General features: G+C 43.1%; 1 protein-coding gene across 1 annotated transcript in view; it reads right to left on the reverse strand.

Moving 5' to 3' along the window:
- Window positions 1-340: 340 nt before the first annotated feature.
- The window catches only part of PPM1H (protein phosphatase, Mg2+/Mn2+ dependent 1H), a 259,333-nt gene continuing 234,599 nt past the window's right edge, over window positions 341-25,074 (reverse strand). Inside the window, exons 9-10 of the mRNA XM_080811226.1 lie at window positions 19,936-20,087; window positions 341-733 (exon numbers count right to left, since the gene is read on the reverse strand). Coding sequence (XP_080667352.1) covers window positions 586-733; window positions 19,936-20,087 — 300 coding nt within the window. The 3' untranslated portion in view covers window positions 341-585. The remainder of the gene's footprint in view (window positions 734-19,935; window positions 20,088-25,074) is intronic.

Raw genomic sequence — 25,074 nt, forward strand, 5'->3', positions numbered from 1 at the left:
ATTCAAGGAATATCAAAAAGAAAAAAATCCCTGCTTCACCCCACCATAGCCATGAAAGAAGGAAGAGAGAGAGACACACACACACACACACAGAGAGGGTGTTCCCTGAAATCAGTCTCAGGCTTACTAGAAGGTGGGTGCTTACACTTTCTGAGGCATGACCCCCAACTTTCCAATGCAGTACTTTTAACCCGTAGAGAAGCTGGCAGCTTGACCGGCAGAAGAGTCTTCTGCCAGTTACACCTGAAATTGGCTGCCCAGCTACTCCAAATAAATACGACATGTGTACCCCAAATAGGCAAGGGCCACCTAGGAGGCCTATTAAAGGAACCAAAAGAAACACAACACTCAGTAGCAGCCTTTATGTTTTGCTCTGTTGAGTATCCAGACCTGTTACTGAAGAGGAAACTGAAAGCTAAGGGTCCCCCAGAAGTACAGCCAGAGGACTTTTGGCAGCAAACCCCCAACCTGGGATGGGAAGAGGTTGTACCCCCTGGAGCTGTGCTGGGGCACTTCCCAGTCCCACCCTGCTAAGAGGTATCCCAGCTTTCTCCCCTGCTGTCCTCCCAGTGCCCTGGGCTGTTTTCAGGAAAGTTTGTTCCCATGTATTAAAGGAATGACATATACAGAAATGTCGTCTCCTGAGCCCAGTCGATCATTAGATATCCGCCATCCTCTGTCCTTCAGGACACCGCGGGCACGCATCACCAGGTCCTGAGCTGCCAGTGTGTACCTGTGTAGGGAGAAGCAGGAATGAGACCAGCAGTAAGGCATAAGGCAGAATCTGGAGTCGGGGGAGGATGAGAAGGAGGCATCACTATAGGTGTGTAAACAGTTTTCAAATACCCCTGAAGTCTCAAAAAGTCTAGGCTGGGGCGCCTGGGTGGCTCAGATGGTTAAGCGTCTGCCTTCGGCTCAGGTCATGATCTCTGGGTCCTGGGGTTAAGCCCCACTTTGGGCTCCCGGCTCAGTGGGGAGTCTGCTTTTCCCTCTCCCTCTGCCCCTGCCCCCCTGCTCATGCTCTCTCTCTCTCTCTCTCTGCATATCTGTCTCAAATGAATAAATAAAATCTTTTTTTTTTAAAGATTTTATTTATTTATTTTACAGACAGAGATCACAACGAGGCAGAGAGGCAGGCAGAGAGAGAGGAAGGGAAGCAGGCTCCCCGCCAAGCAGAGAGCCCGACGTGGGGCTCGATCCCAGGACCCTGAGATCATGACCTGAGCTGAAGGCAGAGGCCTTAACCCACTGAGCCACCCAGGCGCCCCAAATAAATAAAATCTTAAAAAAAAAGTTTAGGCCACCTTTTCCCAAATTGTGGGATGCCTAACGTGAGATTATTCTTTTAGATGGTAGATGGACAAGGCACCACCTACATTAAATAACCTCCTAAATCAGTCTGCTGTTGAGTCTTTTGAGGTTTTTGGTGATGTCAAGGAGAAAGTCTTTGTTTAGTGTGAGTCTGCCTTTAATACGGATCTGCTCAGGCTCACAGCTTTGCTTGGCAAACCATGCCTAGCTGAAAAAGTACTTGGGAAACATAAGAGCTTTTGTTTTCAGTGTTTATTTTGGGGGCCACGTTCTTTTTTAAGGACAAATGATAGTCATTTTCCCATGTATGGTCAATCTTTTAAAATAAAATTGTTTTTATTTTTTACTTTTTAAAGATTGTATTCATTTATTTGAAAGAAAGAGAGACAGAGAGAGCAGGAGAAGGGGAAGGGTCAGAGGGAGAAGCAGACTCCCTGCTGAGCAGGGAGCCCGATGCGCGACTGGATCCCAGGACTCCGGGATCACAACTCAAGCCAAAGGCAGTTGCTCACCCAACTGAGCCACCCAAGTGCCCAATAAAATTGTTTTTAAAAAGTGAGTTGATTTAAATAAAAATATTAATAGTACATGTAGCATAGGAATACAGTAAAAATGTGAAGGCGTTTGAAAATGGACTGATGAACCTTGGTGTGGACGGGCTATCTACCCACTCTTATCAATGCCACACTCCCTCTTGATTAATGTAGGTTTAGCTGGGGTGGTCCTCTAAGAATGTGAAAATAAGATTGCTCACAGAGATTTAAACTTAAGGAAAAAGAAGGACTACATCATTAGCCAGTGGGAAATTAATATCTAAAAACCAGTGTGGGAGGGGATTGTGGTGGGTGTGGGCCTGGGTTGGCCTTGAGGCATAAAAAAATGAGACAAAACATTGGCAGGTATCTATCCAAATACTGATCAGAGTGAGTCTTCGCTGACAGACTTCAAAGAGATTTAGTTCTGCTGGTAGGACCATATTTAGTGTGGATGAATGACTCTCTCAGCCTATGTCATTAAACATGATTCACCGTTAACTCTGATTTCACCTTCACCAAATAACCCAATTCTGATCGGGCTCCTTGTGTAGGCCTGCCTACAGGGAAGGAATGAGCCAGTCACTGTACTCCAAGAGTATCAGTCATTTATATTTCTTCATATAAATGTCAACTGGCATCTCAGTTTCCAGATCAATTTTGTAAGCTTGGTTAGGGTGAGCCCAGCTCTGACAATGAATCTGTTCTTTGTATGTTGATTAAACCTGTTTCTGAACCTGAAAAGCTAAAAGCTAGACTCGGATAAATCACCAAGATAATAAATGTCACCCTGGAAGGAAGGCTTCTTGGAAGGCTTTCACGACAGAACTTTAACAACAGACCACCCTGATGTTACCAGTGGCTTTTCCCTACTTGGGAATATCTCTGCCTTGCCCTCAGGACTATGATTTTTATGGAATTCAGAATACCAGAAGGCTCTTCTATTTCTTCTGTTAAGACCCTTTATGGATTTACTGAGTATCCTACTAAAGGAGACTGACAAAAATAAAATAAAAATTAAAAAATAAAAAATAAATAAAAAGAAGCAACTGGCATCCAGCCCATCGTTACAATATTTAAGACTAAACTCTGCAGCAAATGATCTCAGGATTAAGATTCCAGGACATAAAGTCCTTAAGACGCAAGTCTTCTTGCAGCCCAGGCAAAGAGGAGGAGTGCAGGACACACTACAGGTGGCAGAGGAGAGGCTATTTGAGTTAATACTAAATAAATGCTTTTCCTCCAGGAGGGTGGCTAGTGGGTGGGGAGGAGAGACACCTTTTTCTATCTGAATGGAGAGAATTACCAGCTTTGCAGTGGAAATGTCTTCAGTTGCACTTGAGGGAAGATGCAGCCAGTTAGCCCTTTTGGAGGGTTCCCCTACTGAGATCAGGAAATAAACAGAAAGGAGTCCAGAGAGGCCTCTGGCTAAAGAGCCAAATAGATGTCCCCAAATCCACACACTGAAGCTTTTACTATATTCAGAAGAGTCTCTCAGATGCTCACCCCAGAGGACTCTTGGGTTTATATTAAATTGTGTCTGTGAGATAGAACCACGTTGGGAATGGCTGCCAACGATCTCAGTGGTTGATTATCCTGGTGATTGACTGCGGTGGTCCAGACTTTAGCCTTTCAAGTGAAGAAACCTGGCTGAGTCAATACCAAGTAGATTCCTCTGTCTGGACTGAACACACCCTCATCCAGCTCAAGAGCATGCCAAACAGAGAAAATGATGGCAAGTTATGGTAAAAGATGGCTGACAGTAAAAGAAAGATGCTCCAAGACGTCAGAAAACAGAGAAAAGACTCAAGCCAGCTCTCTGTGGCTAGCCTAGGAGAGGTGAACCACCTTGTGGGCCTCTGGGGGTCTGCAGCTGTGGGGCAGCAACGGAGAGAGATCAAAACAAGGTGAGACGAAGTCACAAAGGAGGGTCACCCTTAGTTCAAGGCAAGAGACCACCCCGATATTGCCACTGCTGGTGACGCGGAGTATTTAAAAAATGGTCAAAATTAGCAGTGGTATTTTAAAAAGCAGCATTAGGTCACCTAGAAAAGATGGTTACCCAGGAAACTCATTTCCCCCAGGGCTCTAGATAATTAAGGTTTTATTCTTAAAAGTGGTTATTGCCTATTCCAAGATAACTTCCCTTGAGCCTGAATTTCTCTTTACCATCCGTTCTGTCTTCCCTTAGGTGCTGAACTTCTTGAGACAGAAATCCATTTTTGCTTCTTCAATTTCTTCCCTTTTCCTCCTTAATCTCTTACCAGTGGGGCCACTACATCTCACTCATCTGGCCTCTTACACCTTGACCTAAAAGCTTCTTCTCAGTACTTGTTCAGCTCAACCTTGCTCCAGCAGATACCACTGACCATCTTCTTTGCCTCTGATGTCTCCTGTCTTTCTGAATTCTCCTTTTCAGGGTGGGGTAGGAGAGGGGGTCGGGGGATAACAGCTTCCACTCCATTCCACACACCCCAGTTCTCCTGCACCTGAGCATTCATGACACATGACACAAGCTCTTCTCTCTGATGCTTCTTAAGTTCCTTGGGCGGTCCCAGTTAAGACTTAAGGAGTCGTCAATAAACACTTATTTTCACTTCTAAGGTGGGACTTGCCCCTCTATCATCCTGAGTTTGTACGATCTTGGGCAAGAAAAGATGGTCATTTTTTGATGATAAAATCCACAAGACTGAGTGGGACTTCTAAACTTTGTATTTTAAAGTGTATTTCATTAGTGGTACATGGCTAATTAAAATAAAATCTAATCTCATAGTTATTAAGATGTAAGCTATATCTATTATAAAAACTGATATATCTGAGCTTATTTCTGCCATCACTAATACATATAAATATATATAACTTCCTGTGTGTTTTCTGATTATGTTTTTCTTCATTCTTGCTTTCTGTCAGGTTGATTGCTTTAATACCTTTCCCTCCCTCTACTGGTTTAGAAGTGATAGTTAATTTCTATCATTTTAGCACTTATGCTTAAGTTTTTAATACATAGGTTAATCAGTATTATGTCCTCCTTCAGAAAATAAAGGGATCTTAGAATGCCTTCTATCATCATCCATGTTACTGCCAGGTAGTTGAATTTCATCTTTTTTAAGCCTCTATTAGTCATTATTATCACTTACAATCCATAACTGTGTAAATAAATTAACATACTAACTTCTGTGCTTTTTGAACTCCATTCCTTCCTTCTGGATTTGATTTTTTTTCTGTTGGAATCCATTTTTAGAAATTCTTTCAACAATGGTCTGAGAAGGATTAAACTCACCCCAGTCTTTGGACCACAAAAATCTTTAGTTTTTGTTTTTAATCTTGCATGATAGCTTTATTGGGTATAGAATTCTGGGTTGACCATTATTTTCCCTCAGCATTTTAGAGATAATATTTAATTTATTGTGACTTCTCTTACTGAGAAGACATTTCTTTATAAGGAAATATCTTGGGGTGCCTGGGTGCCTTAGTCGTTAAGCGTCTGCCTTCAACTCAGGTCATGATCCCAGGGTCCTGGGATGGAGCCCCATGTCGGGCTCCCTGCTCAGTGATAAGCCTGCTTCTCCCTCTCCCACTCTCCCTGCTTGTGTTCCCTTTCTTGCTGTCTCTCTCTGTCAAGTAAAAAAAAAAAAAAAAAGAAAGAAAGAAAGAAAGATCTTCTGATTGGTAACTTTTAAAGTTTTTACTGTTGTTATCGATTGTATGAAGTTACAGCAAGACATAACAATGAGGATTCCTTTTTATCTATCATGGTTGAAAATCTGTTTTACTCCTTCAAAGAAGAGGATATTTCTTTGGTTATAGAAAGTTTTTCAACTGTGAACTTTTTGAATATTGCTTGCACTCTATTTTTTTTTTAATATTTTCTCCTATTAGATGTTCCCCATTTTGCCTTCCAGATTTCCACTTCTTTTGTGTCTTCTTTTTTCTCTTTTGATTTCTATAAATTCACTAATTCCTGTCTTAGCAGTTTACTCTTCAATCCATTCAGTACAGTTAACTCTTCAACAACATGGAGGTTAAGGGACACCAATCACTAATCACAGTCAAAAATCCAAATATAACTTCTGTGTCTCCAAAAACTTAACTACTAATAGCCTATTGTTGCTCAGACACTTTACTGATGACATAAACAGTCAGTTAATACATATTTGGTATGTTATACTTATTACACATACTATATTCTTACAATAAAGTAAGCTATAGAAAACATTACTAAAACACAGTTAAAGTACTGTGTCCAAAAAAATCCATGTATAAGTGGACTAGTGCAGTTGAAGCTCATGTTATTCAAGGGTGAACTATGGTAACTTTATTTTAGTGATATACTTTTCCCCATTGTGAAATCCCATTTGATTGTTTTCCAAATTCAGCTCTTCATGCCTTGTGGTTCTATCTGTACATGTTTAAAGTTTCAACCTGTTCTACTGGGTTTTCTTTGGAGAGGTAGAGAGAAGGCTCCATTGTGTCTAGTTATTCTTTCTCACAGTGGGTTTGGAGATGTTTCTCTTTGGTAGGATTGCTTACTCTGTGCCCTAGGTTACAGAGAGATTTTTAAATTTGCTTTAACTAGGAAACACTATGGGTTTTTCCAACTGTAGAACATGTAATTTCTTGGTTCAGGATTCTCATAACACAGGAGTGGTGTGAGGTTTAACTTCCCACTTCCTGTGTGGTGAGTCTATCCAACCATATCCCCTCCTCAAAGAACTTCAGTTTCATTAGATTCTTGCCGTCATCCATGTATCCATGTGCCTCAGGGAAGGACGGCCCTGACCTGAGTGGGAGGCTTAGGGGTAATGCCTAGGATCACTTCTTCCAACACTGTTGCCAGGAGCTCAGATTCTTCCATGTGATTTCTCTTTGCCAGACTTCTCTGATGAGTGTGGTAACCCCTCTGTAAAAGCAGTCTGTGTGGATAACGGAAGGGGACTGAGTAGATGCTGTATTCAGTGACTTAACAGTACAGCTGAACTCTTTAAGACCAATTCCCTGACATTTCCTTCAGGCTATAGGAGATCCAGTCCTGAAATGAGGTCGGAAACAACATTCAGGTAAAACGAGGGCACCTGTAGGAGCTTTCCTCATAAATGATCAACTCGACAGAACCCCAGAAACCAGTTCTTGGGAGACGGTTTATGTCTCAACTCCAGTATTCAGCCAGGCTGGTGGTCATTTCAAAACCAACTGGCATCCATATTCAAGAGCCAACTTGCCCCAGGCATGAAACCATTTGTAAGGTTGCTTTATATCAAAACTGGTACAAGAGGAAGCAACTTTTCTCTGGACAAAAAGAACTCAGTATCCCCACTCCCATTTGGTTTTCTTCTAATTTCTACCTGACAAAGTCTGCCTGGTTTGGTGACTATGAAAGAAATTGCTAAATGTGGCAGTAAAACGGGAGAGCGCTACAGATTTTGGTACTGAGACTCAGCACAAGGGCAGACATGTGCCACAGGCAGAGTTAAAACTTGAAATGTGAGTACAAAAATACACAGGAGAGGAGCAAAGAAGAATATGGCACAGCTGAAGACAGTGACAGGGAAGCGGATTCTATTGCAGACGGGCTGAGGGTGTGATGCGGCGGAAGAGCCCGGCCATTCTGGAAGCTGGATGTGGAGCAGATGAAGGAAAGGCCATTCCTGGAAGCTTTATTCAGAACACTTGGTCAGAACGCATGAGAGCAATGCTGGAGCAGTTTGAAGGACTCGCTCTCTTCTAAGAAAGAATCTCCCTGGGAGACAAGTTTTGTATTTGGAGAACATTTTTCTTCTCTGGCCGCAACTTTCAATATTGATCAGCAAAGCTCTGCTGAAAGAAATGGCTGCCAGGGAGGGAGCTAACTTGGCACAAGGCACAGGGCTTGGCTGAGAGGCTTCCTCGGGCTCCGAGCGGGAGGGAGCAGAGAAAGGACAGCAGGGGAGGGAGGAAAACAAAGAGAGGAAGAGGACTGAAGGACTATGGGAAGGCCAGAAGCTCTTTCACAGCGGCACTAACAGAGTGGAAGGAGACCCATAAATCCTCAATTGTCTCTGTTGTCCCCGCCGTTTCTGTGGCAGTTCTTACTTCTTTCACCTCCTCAGCAGAGCACACAAAGGGGCTCAGGGTGTGGGTGTGGGTTGCCTAGGGTCCAGTCGTGGTTTTACCATGGCCCACTTGGGCACTCTGGAAAAATTCCAGAGCCTCTTGGAGCCCTTCTTTTCTTACTTATAAATCTGGAATGATGACAGGGCAGACCTCAAAGGCTCCTGCAAAGAACGAACGAGATCCTTCCACAGAGCACCCAGCACCGTCTCGGCACTTGGTGGGAGGTCAGTACACGTCAGCTATCATTTTCCTCATTAATCGTAAAATGTCTTTCTCTTCCCCAAGGGATTTGCCTTCAGTCATCCACCTCTTAGCGTGTTTCTCACAGAGACCGCATTTGAATCAGCACTGGTGTCAAAGCTACGTCCATTTCAGGCCTCGGGCTATCACCATGCCTTAAAGGCTTTAATAGTTCCAGTTGGGTGGGAACTGCTGTCTGCCATTTAGATGCTACAGATCAGGGTCTCACAAGAGGGAGGGAGGTGGCACGAACTGGGGAATTAATGGGTTCCAAATATTTGCATATAAAAGGCTGCCTCCATCTGCTGATGCCCAGCAGTAATAGAGTGTGATGGGAACAGGAGGAGGAATCTTCTTTGCATTCTGAGCAGGCCTCTGAAATTTAAGAGGTAGAAAAGCTCTCTGAAGCTTCGGAACGCGGGCAGGGCTCTACGGTGACCAGGTGGGTCGGGGCTGAGGGGCGCCTTGGAGAGGGCTTTCTTACTGTATTTGGACCCGGGCAACTCATCCCAGGAGGAGGCATCTCTCAGGCTCACTGCTGGGAGCTCAACCACACCGGTCCCTTGTCTGCCTCTAAACTCACTGAAGCCACTCGTGACAGCTTCCGTCCCCGGCCTGGGGTGCAGGGATTCCACTCAGGTGGGAGTTCCTGAGACACTAGAATAATGACAGCTCTGTGACACGGCCATTGTGTGTACAAGGGGTTAATGTGCCAGCAGGTACAAGGCCACAGACCGGGGAGAGCTGCCCATGCCCACAGGAGACACGGGAGAGGGCGAGAACACCCGCTGGGCCTGGCACCAGCCCCCCCACCCCACCCCAGTTCCTTATGTGGCGTGTGTTTATTTTCGTTTGTTTCCCAAATAGCAAAATTTCAACGTGAGAGGCAGCAAAAGAACATTTCCTTCACAATCTACCCTGGAAGGCCCTTTAAAATGCCCTGATATTCCAACTAAGTGCCACACAGCTCCACTCCACCGGCCACAGAAACAGCTGTGAGGAAGGTTAGAGGGGCCTGGTGGCGTGCTGTTCAGAGGCCGTTAAGGGCAGGGTCACAGACTGACTTCCCAGTTTCCATGGTTCTAAATATGCTGAACGCTGCAAAAAAACCCCCAAAATGCAGATTTTATCTGGTCTTCAAATAGCAGATCAAGCACTTACAAATTTGTTCTTCAAACATGTAATTGATATTGGGGGGGGGGCGCGGCAGGGGAACCCTTCCTTTTTGCATTTGAGGCATAGTTTTTCAAAACCATGTGGTGCTGGTAGAAATTAGTTCAGCTAATTCACGGAAAGATTTCATAAAAAGAACTTTCGTCTTTTGCCAAAATAAATTTCACATTATCAAGAAAATACCAACTACCAATTAATAGCTGCCCACGTGGGCTGCTGTCCGTGTCAATGGCGGTTTTGCAAGTTGACTTCCCACGGAGGAATCTCTTCCTCATCGACGCACACAGATCTGAGTCTCAGAGAGCATGGATGTGAAGAACACCATCTGAAGTGTGACCATCAATGAGGGTTCTCTCTTTTTTGAAGATTTATTTGGCAGAGAGAAAGTACGTGTGTCTTCTCTCCACAAACGGGGAGCAGCAGAGGGAGAGGGAGAAGCAGACTCCCGCTGAGCAGGGAGCCCAACTGGGGCTCGGGGCTCAATCCCAGGACTTGGAATCATGACCTGAGCCGAAGGCAGATGCTTAACCGACTGAGCCACTTGGGCGCCCCAAGACGACTTCTCTTGTTAGGGAAATGCTTTGTGGAATTTATGGTATATTGGTACCTACAGATTTAATAGCTCATAAAAAGCCCCTTCCTTGCATGTCATGGCAGGGGGACCGAGGGTCAGTAGGTCCACGTTACAAAGAGGAGGTTTCCACAGACAGGTTTCGGGCAAAATTTTTGGGCAAAATTGCCACGGCATTTGGAAAGTGATGGCATACTGTGCTCTCATGTTTGGTGAACTGTTCTTCAGCCCTAGTTCCCTCCAGCTTTGCCCCTGCCCTTCCCTCTGAGTCATATCAACAATTTATTACTTTCTGACAGAATATTAAGCATCCTCTTTGAATGTTTACACACTTGGCTCTATTTTGAATATTCGTCATAGGAGACCTACCACTGAATTTTCTACCACTAAATTTGACAAGAGGGGACAAGTCAATCCCTTGTTGACCTCAGAAAACCCTTTCCAGCCCTTTCCCCAGAAGCCTTTCCAAATTGTGCAGGATGTTTAGGCCTCAGTAGAGAATCTTCCTGGTATTACAGGGAACTACAAGTTGTGTAGCCCAACATCATGAGTTCCAACCACCCAACTCAAGTGTTAGCTTGGTATACTTCCTGTGAACGGTTCCATGCGTAACCCCACTACGGACACACAGAAGTACCAGCTCTGCTCTACTTCAGGGCATACTCCAAGCAAAAGAAAAGAAGAAAAAGAAAAAGAAAGGAGGAAGGAAAGAAAGGAAACGAGGAAAGAAAGAAAGAGGAAGGAAGAAAGGGAGTAAGAGAAAGAAAAGCAAGCAAGCCAGCCAGCCAACCAGCCAGGCCCACCTTCCAACATGATTAAATAGGTAAACCTTTGGTCCTGGGCTACATGTGGGGAGAAGTGAACCTTCTGGCCAAGGAAGAGCCCACAGAGCCTCTGTGGTTATAAAGTGTGTCCTTCCGCCTCACGGACATTACAACTTTGACTAAAATTCATTAGGATGACTTTCCCTCGTATTTCAATAGCACAGGACGATCAGAACAGCTCCCAGTTGGAACAACCACGGGACCGAGCTCTCCATGGGCCACACAAAGAGACACACTCCTCCAGGGCACAAGTATGGGGCTCAGCTCCCAAATCACACACAGAATATGCACAAATATGTTACCTGTGAAAGAGAAAAGTTTATATCACTTCTAAGCCATAAGTATGAAATAAATTCAGTTTTTCTGATTTCCTAGGATAGTTTAATAACAAAGGAGCAAATGGGGTAGAGAACCCACATTTCGTGCTTTCACCATCAGATTGCACAGGCGATTTGCTGATTACGGATTATGGAATGAACAGAATTACATACACTCCTGTCATTATTACAGACTTCCTTTCCTAAACTAATTTCCACATTCATTAGTCTGGTGAGTTCCTGGGGCACCTGGGTAGCTCAGTCAGTTAAGCGCCTGCCTTCGGCTCAGATCATGATCCCAGGGTCCTAGGGATTGAGCCCCACATTGGGCTCCCTGCTCAGCGGGGAGTCTGCTTCTCCCTCCTCCTCTGCCCCTTTCTCTGTTTGTGATCTCTTGCTCGATCTCTGCCAAATAAATAAATTCTTAAAAAAAAAAAATCAATCTTGTGAGTTCCTAGGGTCGGCCACACATGGCCCATTTGCCTCTCACCTCGTGTGTGGACAGCACCGTATGCTCAGCCCAGACAGCCACCCTTGACTGGTGTTCCCCAGACACCACCTCGGGAACCACCCCCTTCCTCGACTGCACCCTGCCCTCCCTCCCCAGCCACACCTTGCCCTTCCACTGCCCCGCTCTCCCTCCTCTTCATTTGCTCTCCAGGTCTAAGGTTAGACACCCCTTCCTGTGGGACGCTTTCTTGGCTATCCCTTACTCTGGCTGCCTTTAATCACTTCTACTGTAACTTCCTTAAGTGTCCATAACCCCCTCTAGACTTTAAACTCCCAGAGGGCAGGAGCCAGGTCTGTTTGCTTCCCAGGTTTCTTCCCCAATACCCAGCAGACCATGGCTCATAAAACATGTCCTGAGTAGTAGTTCCCAAATGAATGAATCTGAATGGGGGTTATGTGGCAAAGGAGAAACCTCTGCCTATCAAGTCTTCCTTGCTTAAGGTCTCAAGAGCCAACCAGAATTTTTTCTGATCTCCAGCCCAGTATTCTCCTTCTTACCAATAAAATGGTGCTTATCTTACAACTTGCCCTTTCACTCATTCATCTACTAGATACAGAAGTCTTTCTTAGGCTTTGGTTTGCCATCTTCCCTGAAAGGCAGACACAAAATCTTTTTCTTTACTGCCCTGTTTGTTCCGCAGAAATCCCTCTAAGGCCGGCCTCTGAAGGCAGCAGTTCTGTGGAACCCTGGAGCCTGCTTTCACCGGGTGTGCATCTGCCCAGCGACAACACTGTCCGTAGGTTATACCACTCCCTGGAGGACAGATTTGTTGCCATGGAGAGAGATGGGCTGGTAAGCAAAACCAAGCCAGCCTGGAGAGATTAAAAAAAAAAAAAGTGTCTGGTGCCTTCGCACTCGTACCTGTCAGCTGGCTTTGCAAAGCTTTATAAAAATAATCACAGTAGAGAAAACCAGCCAGAATGTTGCTAACAAGGAGGATATAAAACACAGATTAAAACTAAACGCTCAACAGGAGAAAAATTAATTTAAGTTCAAATAAAAGAATCCAGGGGCGCCTCGGTGGCTCAGTCGTTAAGCCTCTGCCTTTGGCCCAGGTCATGATCCCAGGGTCCTGGGATCGAGCCCCGCGTCGGACTCTCTGCTTGGCAGTGGGAAGCCTGCTTCTCCCTCTCCCACTCCCCTGGCTTGTGTCCCCCCTTTCGCTGTGTCTCTGTCAAATAAATAAATAAAGTCTTAAAAAAGAGAGAGAATCAAAACAATTGGATACCAAACAAGTCAAGAGACAGCCTCACTTCACTTTTTTCCTAAAGGAATATTTTTCGTTGGGAAATATATGAAACATAGAAAAAACAGAAAAACAGCATCAAACACAGAATAACAACAATGAATACCCATTGCTTAGTGATTAGTAGGCACTTCACTTTACGGAGATGTATGAAGTCAGTACTGTCAGAACCCCCATGTCACAGAGGAGGAAGCTGAGGCACTGAGAGGTTAAGAAACACAAGTCTAGAAAGGGGCAGAACCAGGATTTGAACTCAGGCAGTCTGACTCAGTTCCATGCCAGTAAGCACCGGGACTATGCTGCCTCTCATAGTTTACACAGGAACAAATGCAAACAACAAATATGTAGTTTCAAAGCAGCATGCATAATCATGCACCTGCCATCTAGCTAAAGGAATAAGCACCAGTAAGTACCTTAGAAGCTCACTGTGGCCTTTTCTCAAGCACATACATACCCTTCCCTTCCCTGTCACCCCTTCTACCAACATAACTATTATCCTCAATTTTGGGTTAAGTGTCATGCTTTTTGTTACAGTTTTAGTATCTATATACCTAAATGATATATTATTAGTTTTCTACTTCATGTAAATAGAATCATAATAAGTGCATTTTTTTAAAGACTTTACTTATTTATTGAGAGAGAGTGCAAGAAAGGGGAGAATTTTGGAGTCACAGGATATGCAAAGGCCCAACTTCTACAGATTCACAAAGCCATCTGTGCTACTTCGTTTTCTTAATTTGTGCCTCTCTGCTTATAGCAGTTGAGTTTTTAAAATACATTTACTGGCTATTAATGTTCTTCTGTGTCACGAATGTTTGGTTTTTGCTCATTTTTCTACTGGGTTGTTTGTGTTTCCTTTATCGACCTGTGAGAGTTCACTGTATTTTATGGCTATGAATCCCTCTTCACTGATACAAGTTGCAAAAATCTTTTCCCAGCTCGTGCTTGTCATTTTACTCTCTTTATGTTGTTTTTTCAAGAATGAAAGTTGCTAGTTTTAATGCAGTTAAGGTTATCAATCTTTTATTGTCTGTGCTTTCTGGGTCTTCTTTAAGAAATCCTTCTCTAGGGGTGTCTGGATGGCTCAGTGGGTTAAAGCCTCTGCCTTTGGCTCAGGTCATGATCCCAGCGTCCTGGGATCGAGCCCTGCATCGGGCTCTCTGCTCAGCAGGGAGCCTGCTTCCTCTATCTATCTGCCTGCCTCTCTGCCTACTTGTGATCTCTGTCTGTCAAATAAATAAAATCTTAGGAAAAAAAAAAAAAAAGAAATCCTTCTCTAAGATCATAAACACAGTCTCTCCCAAAGTATTTTCTATAAGTTGTATTTATTTTGCCTTTCACATTTAAGTCTAAATTTGCATGGACTTGATTTTAGTCTATGGTGTGAGGAAAGGATTCAATTTTTAATTTTTTCTATGCTGTTTTAATTGTTCTGATTTTGTCTTACTGTCTAGAAGGGTAAGACCCATACAGAAATGCCACAAATGTTCGTGGCATTTTGTTCTTCCACATACATCTTAGAATAAGGTTATGAAGTTGTATGAAAACCTCACTGGAATTCTGGTTATAACTGTACTGCCTCTAAAGATCAGTAAGAGTGAATTAATATCTTTACAATGTACCTATGAAAGAATTCACGTATCTTCACAATATCCTCACATTCACTTTGTGAATCTACGAATCTGACTACTCTAAGTATCTCATATAAATTGAATCATATACAGTATTTGTTTTGTGACTGGGTATTTCACTTGGTATAATGTCAATACCCACCACCCATTTTGTAGCATCTGTGAGAATTTCATTCTTTTATAAGACTGATTAATATTCCATTCCATTGTATTATACACCATATTTCCCTTACCCATTCATTCACTGGTGGACATATGACTTCCTTCCACATATTAGCAATCATAAATAACACTGCTATGGACATGGGTGTACAAATACCTGTTTGAGTCCCTGTTTTCACTTCTTTGGGGGTATATACCCAGAAGCAGATTGTTAAATCATATGATTACTATGTTTAACTTTTTGCAGAACCATTATACTGTTTTCCATTTTACATTCTTAACAGTAATGCACAAGGGTTCCCATTTCTCCACATTCTCACCAACACTTGTAATTTTGTTTGTTTTTTTTTTTTAATTTTTTTTTGTTCTTTTTGTTAAATAGCTATCCTGATGGGTGAGGTGGTATCTCACTGTGGTGCTGATTTGCATTTTCCTAATGTGTTAGTTGCTTTAAACAACAAACTTTGGCTTTATCATTAAAAAAATTTTTTTTTATTTTTTATTATTATTTTTTTTTATTTGCCACAGAGAGAGAGAGAGTACACACAAGCAGGCAGAGAGGCAGGCAGAGGCAGCGAGAGAAGCAGGCTCCCTGCCGAGCAAGGAGCCCGATGTGGGACTCGATCCCAGGACCCTGGGATCATGACCTGAGCCGAAGGCAGATGCCTAACCAACTGAGCCACCCAGGTGTCCCATTTTTTTAAAATTTTTAATTGAAGTATAGTTAACATGCAGTATTATATTAGTTTTAGATACAAACATAGTGATTTGACAATTATGTATTATGAAATGCTTACCATAAGTGTGGTTACCTTCTGTCACCATACAAAGTTACTATGATATTACTCACTACACTGCCTGTATTGTACTTTTCATCCTCATGATTTATTTTCTGTCTGGAAGTTTGCAGCTCTCAATCCTCTCCACCTGTTCCTCCAATCTCCCAGCTCCTATCCCCTCAGGCAACCATCAGTTTGTTGCCTGTATTTATGAGTCTGTTTGTTTGACTGTTCCTTTGTTTTGTTTTTTTAGATTCCACATTAAAGTGAAATCATATGGTATCTGTCTTTCTTGGATTTAGTTCACTTAGCGTAATACCCTCCAGGTATGCTGTTAAGAATGGCAAGATGCCCCCCTTTTTTATGGCCGAGTAGTATCCCATTGTGTATATACACCACATGTTCTTTGTCCATTCATCAGTGGACACTGAGGCTGCTCCCATATCTTGGCTACTGCAAGTAAAACCAATCATACGGTGTTTGTTTTTAATTTTTTGAGGATCCGTGAATACTGTTTTCCATAGTGGTTGTACCGATTCACATTCCTACCATTAGTACAGGCGGATTTCCTATTCTCCACCTCCTTGCCAAACTTGTTATTTATCTTTTTGATAAATAATGACAAATAATAAATAATTCTGTTGTTAGGTGCTATCTCATGCTGGTTTTGACTCACATATCCCTGATGATTAGTGATTTTGAGCATCTTTTCATGTGTCTTTTGGCCATCCGTAAGTCTTCTTTGGAAAAAAATGTCTAGTCAGGTCCTTTGCCCATTTTTTGTTTTTTTATTCCCCTGGAGTGCTGAGTGGGAGTTCTTTATATATTTTGGGTATTAACCCTTTATTAGATATATCGACGACTGTAAAAATCTTCTCCCACTCAATAGGTTGCCTTCTTGTTTTGTTGATGGTTTCCTTTGCAGTGCAACAGCTTTTTAGTTTGATGTTGTCCCAGTTGTTTATTTTTGCTTTTGTTTCCCTTGCCTGGGGAAACACACCCAGAAAAACATTGCTAAGGCCAAGAGTTTATGGCTATGTTTTCTTTTAGGAGTTTTATGGTTTTAGGTCTTTAATCTATTTTGAATTTATAAGATATAAATAAGTATAAATATGGTATAGGAAAGTGGCCCAGTTTCATTCTTTCACATGTAGCTGTCCAGTTTTCCCAATACCATATGTTGAAAAGACAGTCTTTCCCCACCGTATATTCTTGCCTCTGTATATTGAGTATTAAAATGTGGCCTTATTTCTGGACTCTCTATTCTGTTCCTTATGTATCTATTTTTGTGTCAGTACCATACTGTTTTAATGACTACAGCTTCATAGTATATCTTGAAATTTGGGATTGTGATATCTCCAGCTTTGTTCTTTCTTCTCAACATTGCTTTGGCAATTTTTCTGTGGTTCCATACAAATTTTAGGATTATATGTTCTAGTTCTGTGAAAAATACTTTTGCTATTTTGATAGAGATTGCACTGAATCTGTAGATTGCTTTGAGTAGTACAGACATTTTAATAATATTTGTTCTTCTAATCCATGAGCATGGAATGTTTTTCCATTTCTTTTTGTCTTTTTCCATTTCTTTCATCCATGTCTTACAGTTTTCAGAGTATAGGTCTTTACCTCCTTGGTTAAATTTATTCCTAGGTATTTTATTCTTTTTGATGCAACTGTAAATGGGGCTGTTTTCTTACATTCTCTTTCTGCTAGTTTGTTATCAGTGTAGAGAAACTCAACAGATTCCAGGATACTGATTTTGTATTTTGCAACTTAACTAAATTCATTTATCATTTATTTTTATTGAATATTTGTTCTCTATTTTATTATCTATATTTTTTTCGATTACTTCTGTGTTTATTCTGCTATTTCACTTCTTAAATTTAGATGCTATTATAAAAAATAAGGGCAGCAGACCTAATATTTAAAATTAGGGGGGCACCTGTGTGGCTCAGTGGGTTAAGCCTCTGCCTTCAGCCCACGTCATGATCTCTGGATCCTGGGATCGAGCCCCGCATCGGGCTCTCTGCTCAGCAGGGAGCCGGCTTCCCCCTCTCATGAGTGGAGTCTTTATCTATGCGTAGCTCATTCAGTTACACCAAAAATTAAAAAATAAAAGGCTCGAAGTTCAGCCTTTTAAGTTTTGATATGTAGTATCTTCCCATTATTCAAACTCAAGTAATCTTTTATTTTTTTAATATTTATTTATTTGAGAGAGAGAGCGAGCGCGTGTGAGAACAAGCATGTGCATGAGAGAGAGAGAGAGAAACTCAAGCAGACTCTGTGCTGAGTGCAGAGCCTGACATGGGGCCCCATCGCATGACCCTGAGATCACAACCTGAGCCAACCAAGTGTTGGACACTCAACTGACTGTACCACCCAAGTATCCCCAAACCCAAGTAATTTCAAATTTTTTGATTTATAAATTATGTAGAAGTTTGGTTTCTGATTCCATGTAGGTTTTACCTCCCTTGCTTAGTTGAAAGTTATACATTTTGTTTGTTTTCTATAGTTTCTTAGCTACTTAAACACATTTAGAGTCTAAAGTTAAACTCCTTTTTTTTTTTTTTTTAAAGATTTTATTTATTTATTTGACAGAGATCACAAGTAGGTAGAGAGGCAGGCCGGGGCAGGGTGGGGGAGAAGAAGGCTCCCTGCTGAGCAGAGAGCCTGAAGTGGGGCTCGATCCCAGGAACCTGGGCCAAAGGCAGAGGCCCCAACCCACTGAGCCACCCAGGTGCCCCTAAAGTTAAACTCTTTTAAGAGAACCTCTTTTCCAACAGAATCACAGCACACTGTAACTGATTTGCCAATCCCCCTTGCCAATTTATTGTTTTTATTTAGTATTTTAATTCTACCATTTTTAGTACCACACATTAGACATTGTTTCTGTTTTGTATAGCCAATATATCTACAAATTTACTAAGCTTCTACCTTAATAAGCCATTTTACTTCTCAGATCTTCCATCTGGGACCATTTCCTTTTTTTTTTTTTATCTGAGTGCATCCTTTAGAATTTTCTTCAGAGCAGTTTGGTTGGTTTTAAAATTCCTCAGGTTGTGTTTTGCCTAAAGATGTCTTTAATTTATCCTCTTTAATGATATTTTTATAACACATGAAAAATTCTTCAATATATGTTAAAAAAAACCTTTCATGTTAATAAAATATTCTTAGACAACTGGAGATATAACTCCACTGTCTTTTGGATCCTATTGTTTCTGAAAAGTCAGCTTTTGGTCTAGTTATTTATAAAGATCTGTTTTGCCTTTCTTTGTGGCTACTTTCATTATTTTGTTTGTTTAAAGTTCTTCAGTTTCATTATGAAGTACTAATAATTTCCATTTTTTTTGCTTGAGATCTTTTGGGCTTTCTGGATCTTCAGTTTACTATTATCATTCAACAATTATGGAACTTTTTTTTTCTTCTCATCTACAGTATTTCCTTTTTGGAATTGAGAGCATCTTAGGTCATTCCCCTAGACTCATAATCTCATTTTTATATTTTCCCTCCTCTTTGTCTCTCTGAGCCACATTCTGGACTATTCAATTTTCTAGCTCACCAGTGTTTTCTTCAGCTATCCCTAATCTGTTTAATGCACTGAATTTTTAATTCTCACTTTTATATCTGTCATCTCCTGAAATTCCATTTCCTTATTTTTAAAATCTGTGTAGTCAATTTATAGTCTCTTGTCCTTGTTCCCATTTTTAACACTTTTTTTTTTTTAAAAAAGATTTTATTTATTTGACAGAGAGAGGAAGAGGGAACACAAGCAGGGGGGAGGGAGAAACAGGGTTCCCGCAGAGCAGGGAGCCTGATGTGGGGCTCAATCCCAGGACCCTGGGATCATGACCTGAACTGAAGGCAGACGCTTAATGAATGAACCACCCAGGTGCCCTCTATTTTCAACACTTTTAAAAACATTTCTGGAAAAAAAAAAAAAAAATTTCTGAAAAGTTAAAATATTTCCATTTTTGGCTGACAAATTCAAGAATGAAGTACTTCTAGGTTACACTCCACTGTCTGCTGCTATTACTGGCTTTTACTCATGGTGACTTGTTTCCTTGTGTTCTAAGTGAACGCTTCCTTTCTCCCGAGGGGACTTTTGTTTATTTCTGAGACTCACCTAGAGTTGTGTGGGATACTTACACTGCCATTATGCTATAAATGAAAACCTCCTCTAATTTTTCTCTCCTTTCCCTACGTTTCTCAAAAGAAATCATTTCCCAATGGATAAAAATCAATGCCGGCAGCATTTGGTATTACTCTCCTCAAAAGGATCACAAATTGGATTGTTCTCACTTTGAAATTATGAAGAAAGAATGTGAGAAACAGGCTGCTGAAGTATCTTACAAGTCACATTCTCTACCGCTTGCATCTAGGTTCGACTTAAGGAGAATTTTTATTTGACTGTCAAAGTACGTCTGGTAAGAAACGTTGTATCTTTTGCAGTTCCTAATCCATCCATATCCGCTCCCAGCATTATTATTTCAGTCCCACGGTGAGAACTGGCTCGAGGATCAACCCTACCATCATCGAAATGCACAAACCTGTGAGGGTCATCTGGGTCACAGTTAGGAAGAAACTGAGTGATGGCTTCTGCCACTTCTTCATTTGATAAAACATCCCAGAGTCCATCAGTGGCCAAGATCAGCACATCATCTGCTCCATGCTCATATCTGGAGAGATCGTAGACTCTTACCTGAAAAGAATGGGAACATTCCTACTTCAGAGGTAGGGAGCACATTATTTCACACAACAAATGAGCTTCTGAATTCCTTTCTCATTTCCCCTCTAGCCTAGGGGTTTTTAGGGACACACTCTAAGGCGCTTGGTTGTGCAGCCAGCTCTGGGGCCAGGGGTAGCTTCCTTCGAAGACTTGCTGTATAGACATATGGGGCTCACCAGATGGGCTTCATCGTTGACAAGGAAGAATGGATTAGAAATGCAATGCCAGAGACATAGCTAGAACAATACCTATGATAAATACTGTGCTAGCCAGAAGAGCACTCGCAGGCTTGCCCCCTTCCTTCCTTTGCACATCCATTCCACAAATACTTAACTAAGGGCCCGCTCTGGGCCAGGTATTCTAAGTATAAAGACGGATAGCAGAGTTCCCTGCTTCTGGGCTCTGTTTGAGGGGGAGAGAAGGCCAGCCTTGGATCTTCAGTAGTTCCTCTGTGTGTATTTGTCTAGGACTGAGGAGACTCACTTGTTTAATGGGCTCATAGGAATCACTTTTTGGTTGACTTGTTTGAGGTCCTGGGGGCAGGACTCCTTTCATGTAAGGACGGGGCTCAGAACTATACTCAGATTTGAGGGGCCTCAGTCTAGCCTCAGTTAGAAAGGACGCATGCTAAGTTTGAGTCTCCAAACTGTATCTTGGCAAACATGACATCTTTCCTCATCCCTAGTACCTGGAATGACCTGGATATTTCAATATCCATCCATTCTTTGAGGAGAACGGTATAACCTTGACAAAACTAGAAAGAATAAAAACGAACCAGTATTTGGGTTAGGTCACAACTATTTTCACCCAACTCTGGCAGCAAAAGAGCTTGGGGTTTCAATGCTATTCCCTCCTAATTTGGCAGAACCAGCCCTGTGTACACCACCCCATGAGCTAAGGACAAACGCAGGTCAGTGTCATCAATCTTCTAGTTCCTTCAACCCCTCCATTTTTCTCTCCTATCTTCTAAAAGCAAGTCTGAGAGAAAGCTGTAGGCCAGAGGAGGGGCAGGGAGAAGGAGGAGGTTGGAGTTTAAGCAACCGTGTGCCCCGTAACACATAGTCAGTGTTAGGTCATCGCAAACCTACAGAGAATTCAATTCTAAGAGGCTTACAGACTGCTCAAACCCACATCTTTGAAAGCCAAGCCTCCTACAGTTTAGAAAGGTTTGCTCAAGCCTGTGACACCCCGACATAGGGCGGTCCTATGGACTAACAGCCTACACCCAGCAGCAGAAAACAACAAAATACTACACACCTACCCACAGAGCCCTTGGAAAATGAGCTCAGATGAAAAGCAGCCTCCAGGTACCATGCCTCTGTGGCCTGCTAACTAGGTGATAACAATTAGCTAGTGGCCCACACTCAGGGGAAGAGAACTCAGGGGTATCCTGGACTGGCTTTTAACATTGCCTCAAAAGGGATGTCCACTTCAAGGGTAAGTTTACCTCCTAGAGAAGGCACTGTGCCTTACAAAGCCAAATTGAAGAAAACAACAAGGGGAATCTTTAGTTTACAGCAGACTGGAAAATCCCGAATGCCAGAATTCTATCTTTGGGCCACTGAACTCATGTGGTCCAGTTTTCACTCCATGGAACCCACCAAATGCCCTTTGGTGTATTTTCTTGTGATTCCTGGGTGTCACAAATGTTACAGCAGTGCTTCTCAAATGCTAACGTGCCTAGGAGTCTGGTGGGGATCCTGCTAAAACGTGGACTCAAATTCAGCTCTGGGTATGGCTAGAAAGGCTGCATTTCTAGCTTATTCCCGCATGATGCCGATGCCCTGGGTCCGAGGACCACACTCTGAGTAGTGAGGCTGAAGGGGATTCCTACTGGCCCAGGCTTGCAAGCAAGGGAATCCGGGGCTTGGTTGGCCTCTGTGATGCCTCCAGCCTGTCCTCTGAGGCAGACTTTAGAGAGAACAGCAAATGTTGGCTCTGGGCTCCCCAGTCCTGGCTCACTGTGTTGTTATTTCCAGGATGGGATGATTCTGCTAGCTTCCTACTGGGGTATATCTACAATCCATTTCTGTGATAATCTAAACTCCGCAGAATAAAAAAGGTTATGGGAGGTAGGGTGCTGATGTCAGCCATCCCAGTTCCAGTCTCATGCCTGTAGCTAAGTAGGATATTCTATCAGTCCTCTAGCTCCTTCTAAAAGAAGGATTTCTAGGTCTGAAGATAACATCCATTTAATTTCAGGACTACCCTGGGTTTAGGATGCCAGAATCCCTTCAGGTGCTTTCCTGCTGGTCAAAAATATGTAGAGATTCAAGTTGTATAATCTTAAATCATCCTGCCCACTACTCAAATGGAAGTCTAGGCAGCAGAATGGGTGTGGACTGGTGCACAGAAACATGTTAGAAAATGCTCTTTTCAATACCATCAATAAATTGAATCCTTCCCTAATTCCACTGTTCATATTTCCACACACAGCTCTCTAATGCAGTTTCATTAGCCAACATGAAAATCCTTTCAAAACCCATTCTCAAGTATTTTTAATGTAAATAATAAAAAGCTGGTCTCAACCCTGTTCCCTGAGGCATTCCCCAATTAACATCCTTTTAGGTTTTTATTGCTACCCTTTATTTCCTGCCCTTTAGCCAATTTCCAAAGGACTCTGCCAACTTTCCACTTACAACTCGTGTCTTATACATTAACCTGTGATGCAGAACATTTTGTGAAAAAGCTCTCAGAAAAACTGGGCTGCAGCACAGGACAGCCCGCTGCACGCCTATCCTCCCGGCGGCAAGAGCTCCAGAGGATTCTGCCAGGCTCTGGACTCCTGACGTCCTCTCCCTGAAATTGCCGTTGGCCTTCCTCTATCAGACCACACTCACCTCTCAAAGTTCCCTCTTCCATTCTGTAAATAGCTTCTTGATATTCCAGGAAGCCGCACATTTAACTAATGGCTCTGAGGCTCCCCAGGACCCAGACACCAGAAAGAGTGTCTCTGTGCGGCCCAGTAGGGGAGAGATGTACTATGCAAATGCCTCTGTCTGAAGGAGAGCTGGGGAACGAGGTCAGGGCTTCTTGTGGCTCCTTCCAATGTTCCCGGCTGCCAAGAAGGGACAAGAAAGGCCACAGGAATCGTTGAGATTCTTGCAGTCTTTGAGAGCAATGTAATTTGAGCAGCTGAGAGACGGGGCCAGTGTGGATCCATCTGCCCACCTAGAAGCACCTTTATGTGTTTACTGAGCACTTACTATGAGCCAACTACTTTTCTAGGCACTGCAGATACAGCTGTGAAGTCTCTCACAGCTTCTTTGGGGGGTGGGAAGGGGAGAGGAAGAGGGAGAGAAACAATCTTCAGTAGGCTCTACGCCCTGGGAGCCGGCTATGGGGCTCGATCTCATGACCCTAAGATCATGTCCCAAGCCAAAATCAAGAGTCGGAGGCTTAACCGACTGAGCCATGCAGGCGCTCCTCAGTCCCGCACAACTTCTACACTAGTAGATTAGACAGACACACAAATTCCAATGTCAGAAGAGGATATGTGCTCTGAGGAAAAGTCGGAGTAAGAAGAACGACCAGATGGGGTCACTGAGTGACAGATATTCAGGAAGACACGTGATATAAAGAGCACTGGGTGTTACATAAGACTGACAAGTGACTGAACGCTACCTTTGAAAACAATAATACATTATATGTTCATTAATTGAATTTAAATTTAAAAAAATAAGAAAAATGATAAGAGAGTCCTTTTAGAAGACCTGGCTATAGCAGGCCTCTCTGGGAAGGCATTGTTTGAACAAAGATCTCAACAAGGGAGGTGACTTCCCACAGATCCCTTCCTGTGCCTCCCGTTCCTTCCTCTGGACACGGTGTTAGACTGGGGATGCAGTGCCTGCCTTTGCTGCCATCCTGAAGGAAACCAACAAGCAGGGTCCACTCCTCTTCCCCGGTCTTTGTAGTCACAAGCCTGCACACACCCCCCGGCACAGCTCTTCCCTAGCTGTACCTGTTTGGGTCCCCCTGTTCGTCTCTGCCACAAGATCATGCTCAAACTCCCCTATGCCTAAGAATCACCTGGGGCTGGGGCGCCTGGATGGCGCAGTGGGTTCAGCATCTGCCTTCGGTTCAGGTCATGATCCCAGGTTCCTGGGATCGAGCCCTGCATCGGGCTCCCTGCTCAGCGAGAGGCCTGCTTCTCCCTCTCCCTCTGCCATTCTCTCTGCTTGTATACTCTCTCCGTCAAATAAATAAATAAAATCTTAAAAAAAAAAAAAAAAGAAGAAGAAGCATCACCGGGGGTGCTCACCCAGCAACTTGAGACTCAAGGGCCCACCTTTAACATTCTGATTGTGTCGATCTGAGCCCAGGCATCAGCTTTAGACAAAGGCCAGGTAATTCCAATGCAAGTGGTGGGGGAGCCTTGCCTTGGAAACATGGTCAGAGGCAGTAGGCTCCTCAAGGGGCAAGGTCTGAGCTGCCCTCTCTGTTTCTATCCCCAGAACACAGAACACGGAGTTAGCATTTGGGAAGCATTCAATAAGCAGCCAAGAGAAGCATCTGCCTCACTGCACATTTACCCTTGTTCTGCTGACCACAAACACGCCGTGACTTGGGCCTCTTCTCTCCCCTCCCCAAACTCACCCTCTGGCCAGAGATCCCACTTTGCATTTCTTCTCGTGCTCACCGTATTTTTCATAGTAAGTAACAACAGATCTTCGGGACATACTTGCTGAGACAAAGAAGAAATGCGAGGAAGGGAGGAAGAAAAATAATTCCACGTCAGAGATCTATTCAGAGGCTGCTCTAATCTGGTGACCGAGCGGATTTGGCTTGTTACCTCTGCCACGCAGTCACCCAAATGCAGCGGAAACTTAACAGAAGTTGCAGACTCTCCCCTTTTCCTTCCCTGTCCTCACTGGATCTGCTGACAAAAAACTCAGTGTACAGGAGGGAGCAGGAGGGAGTCTGGGGGCACAGAAGAGCCTTGGCTAATGTGCCCCTGAAT

The sequence above is a fragment of the Martes martes genome (assembly GCF_963455335.1).
Source record: "Martes martes genome assembly, chromosome: 8".
Taxonomy (NCBI): domain Eukaryota; kingdom Metazoa; phylum Chordata; class Mammalia; order Carnivora; family Mustelidae; genus Martes; species Martes martes.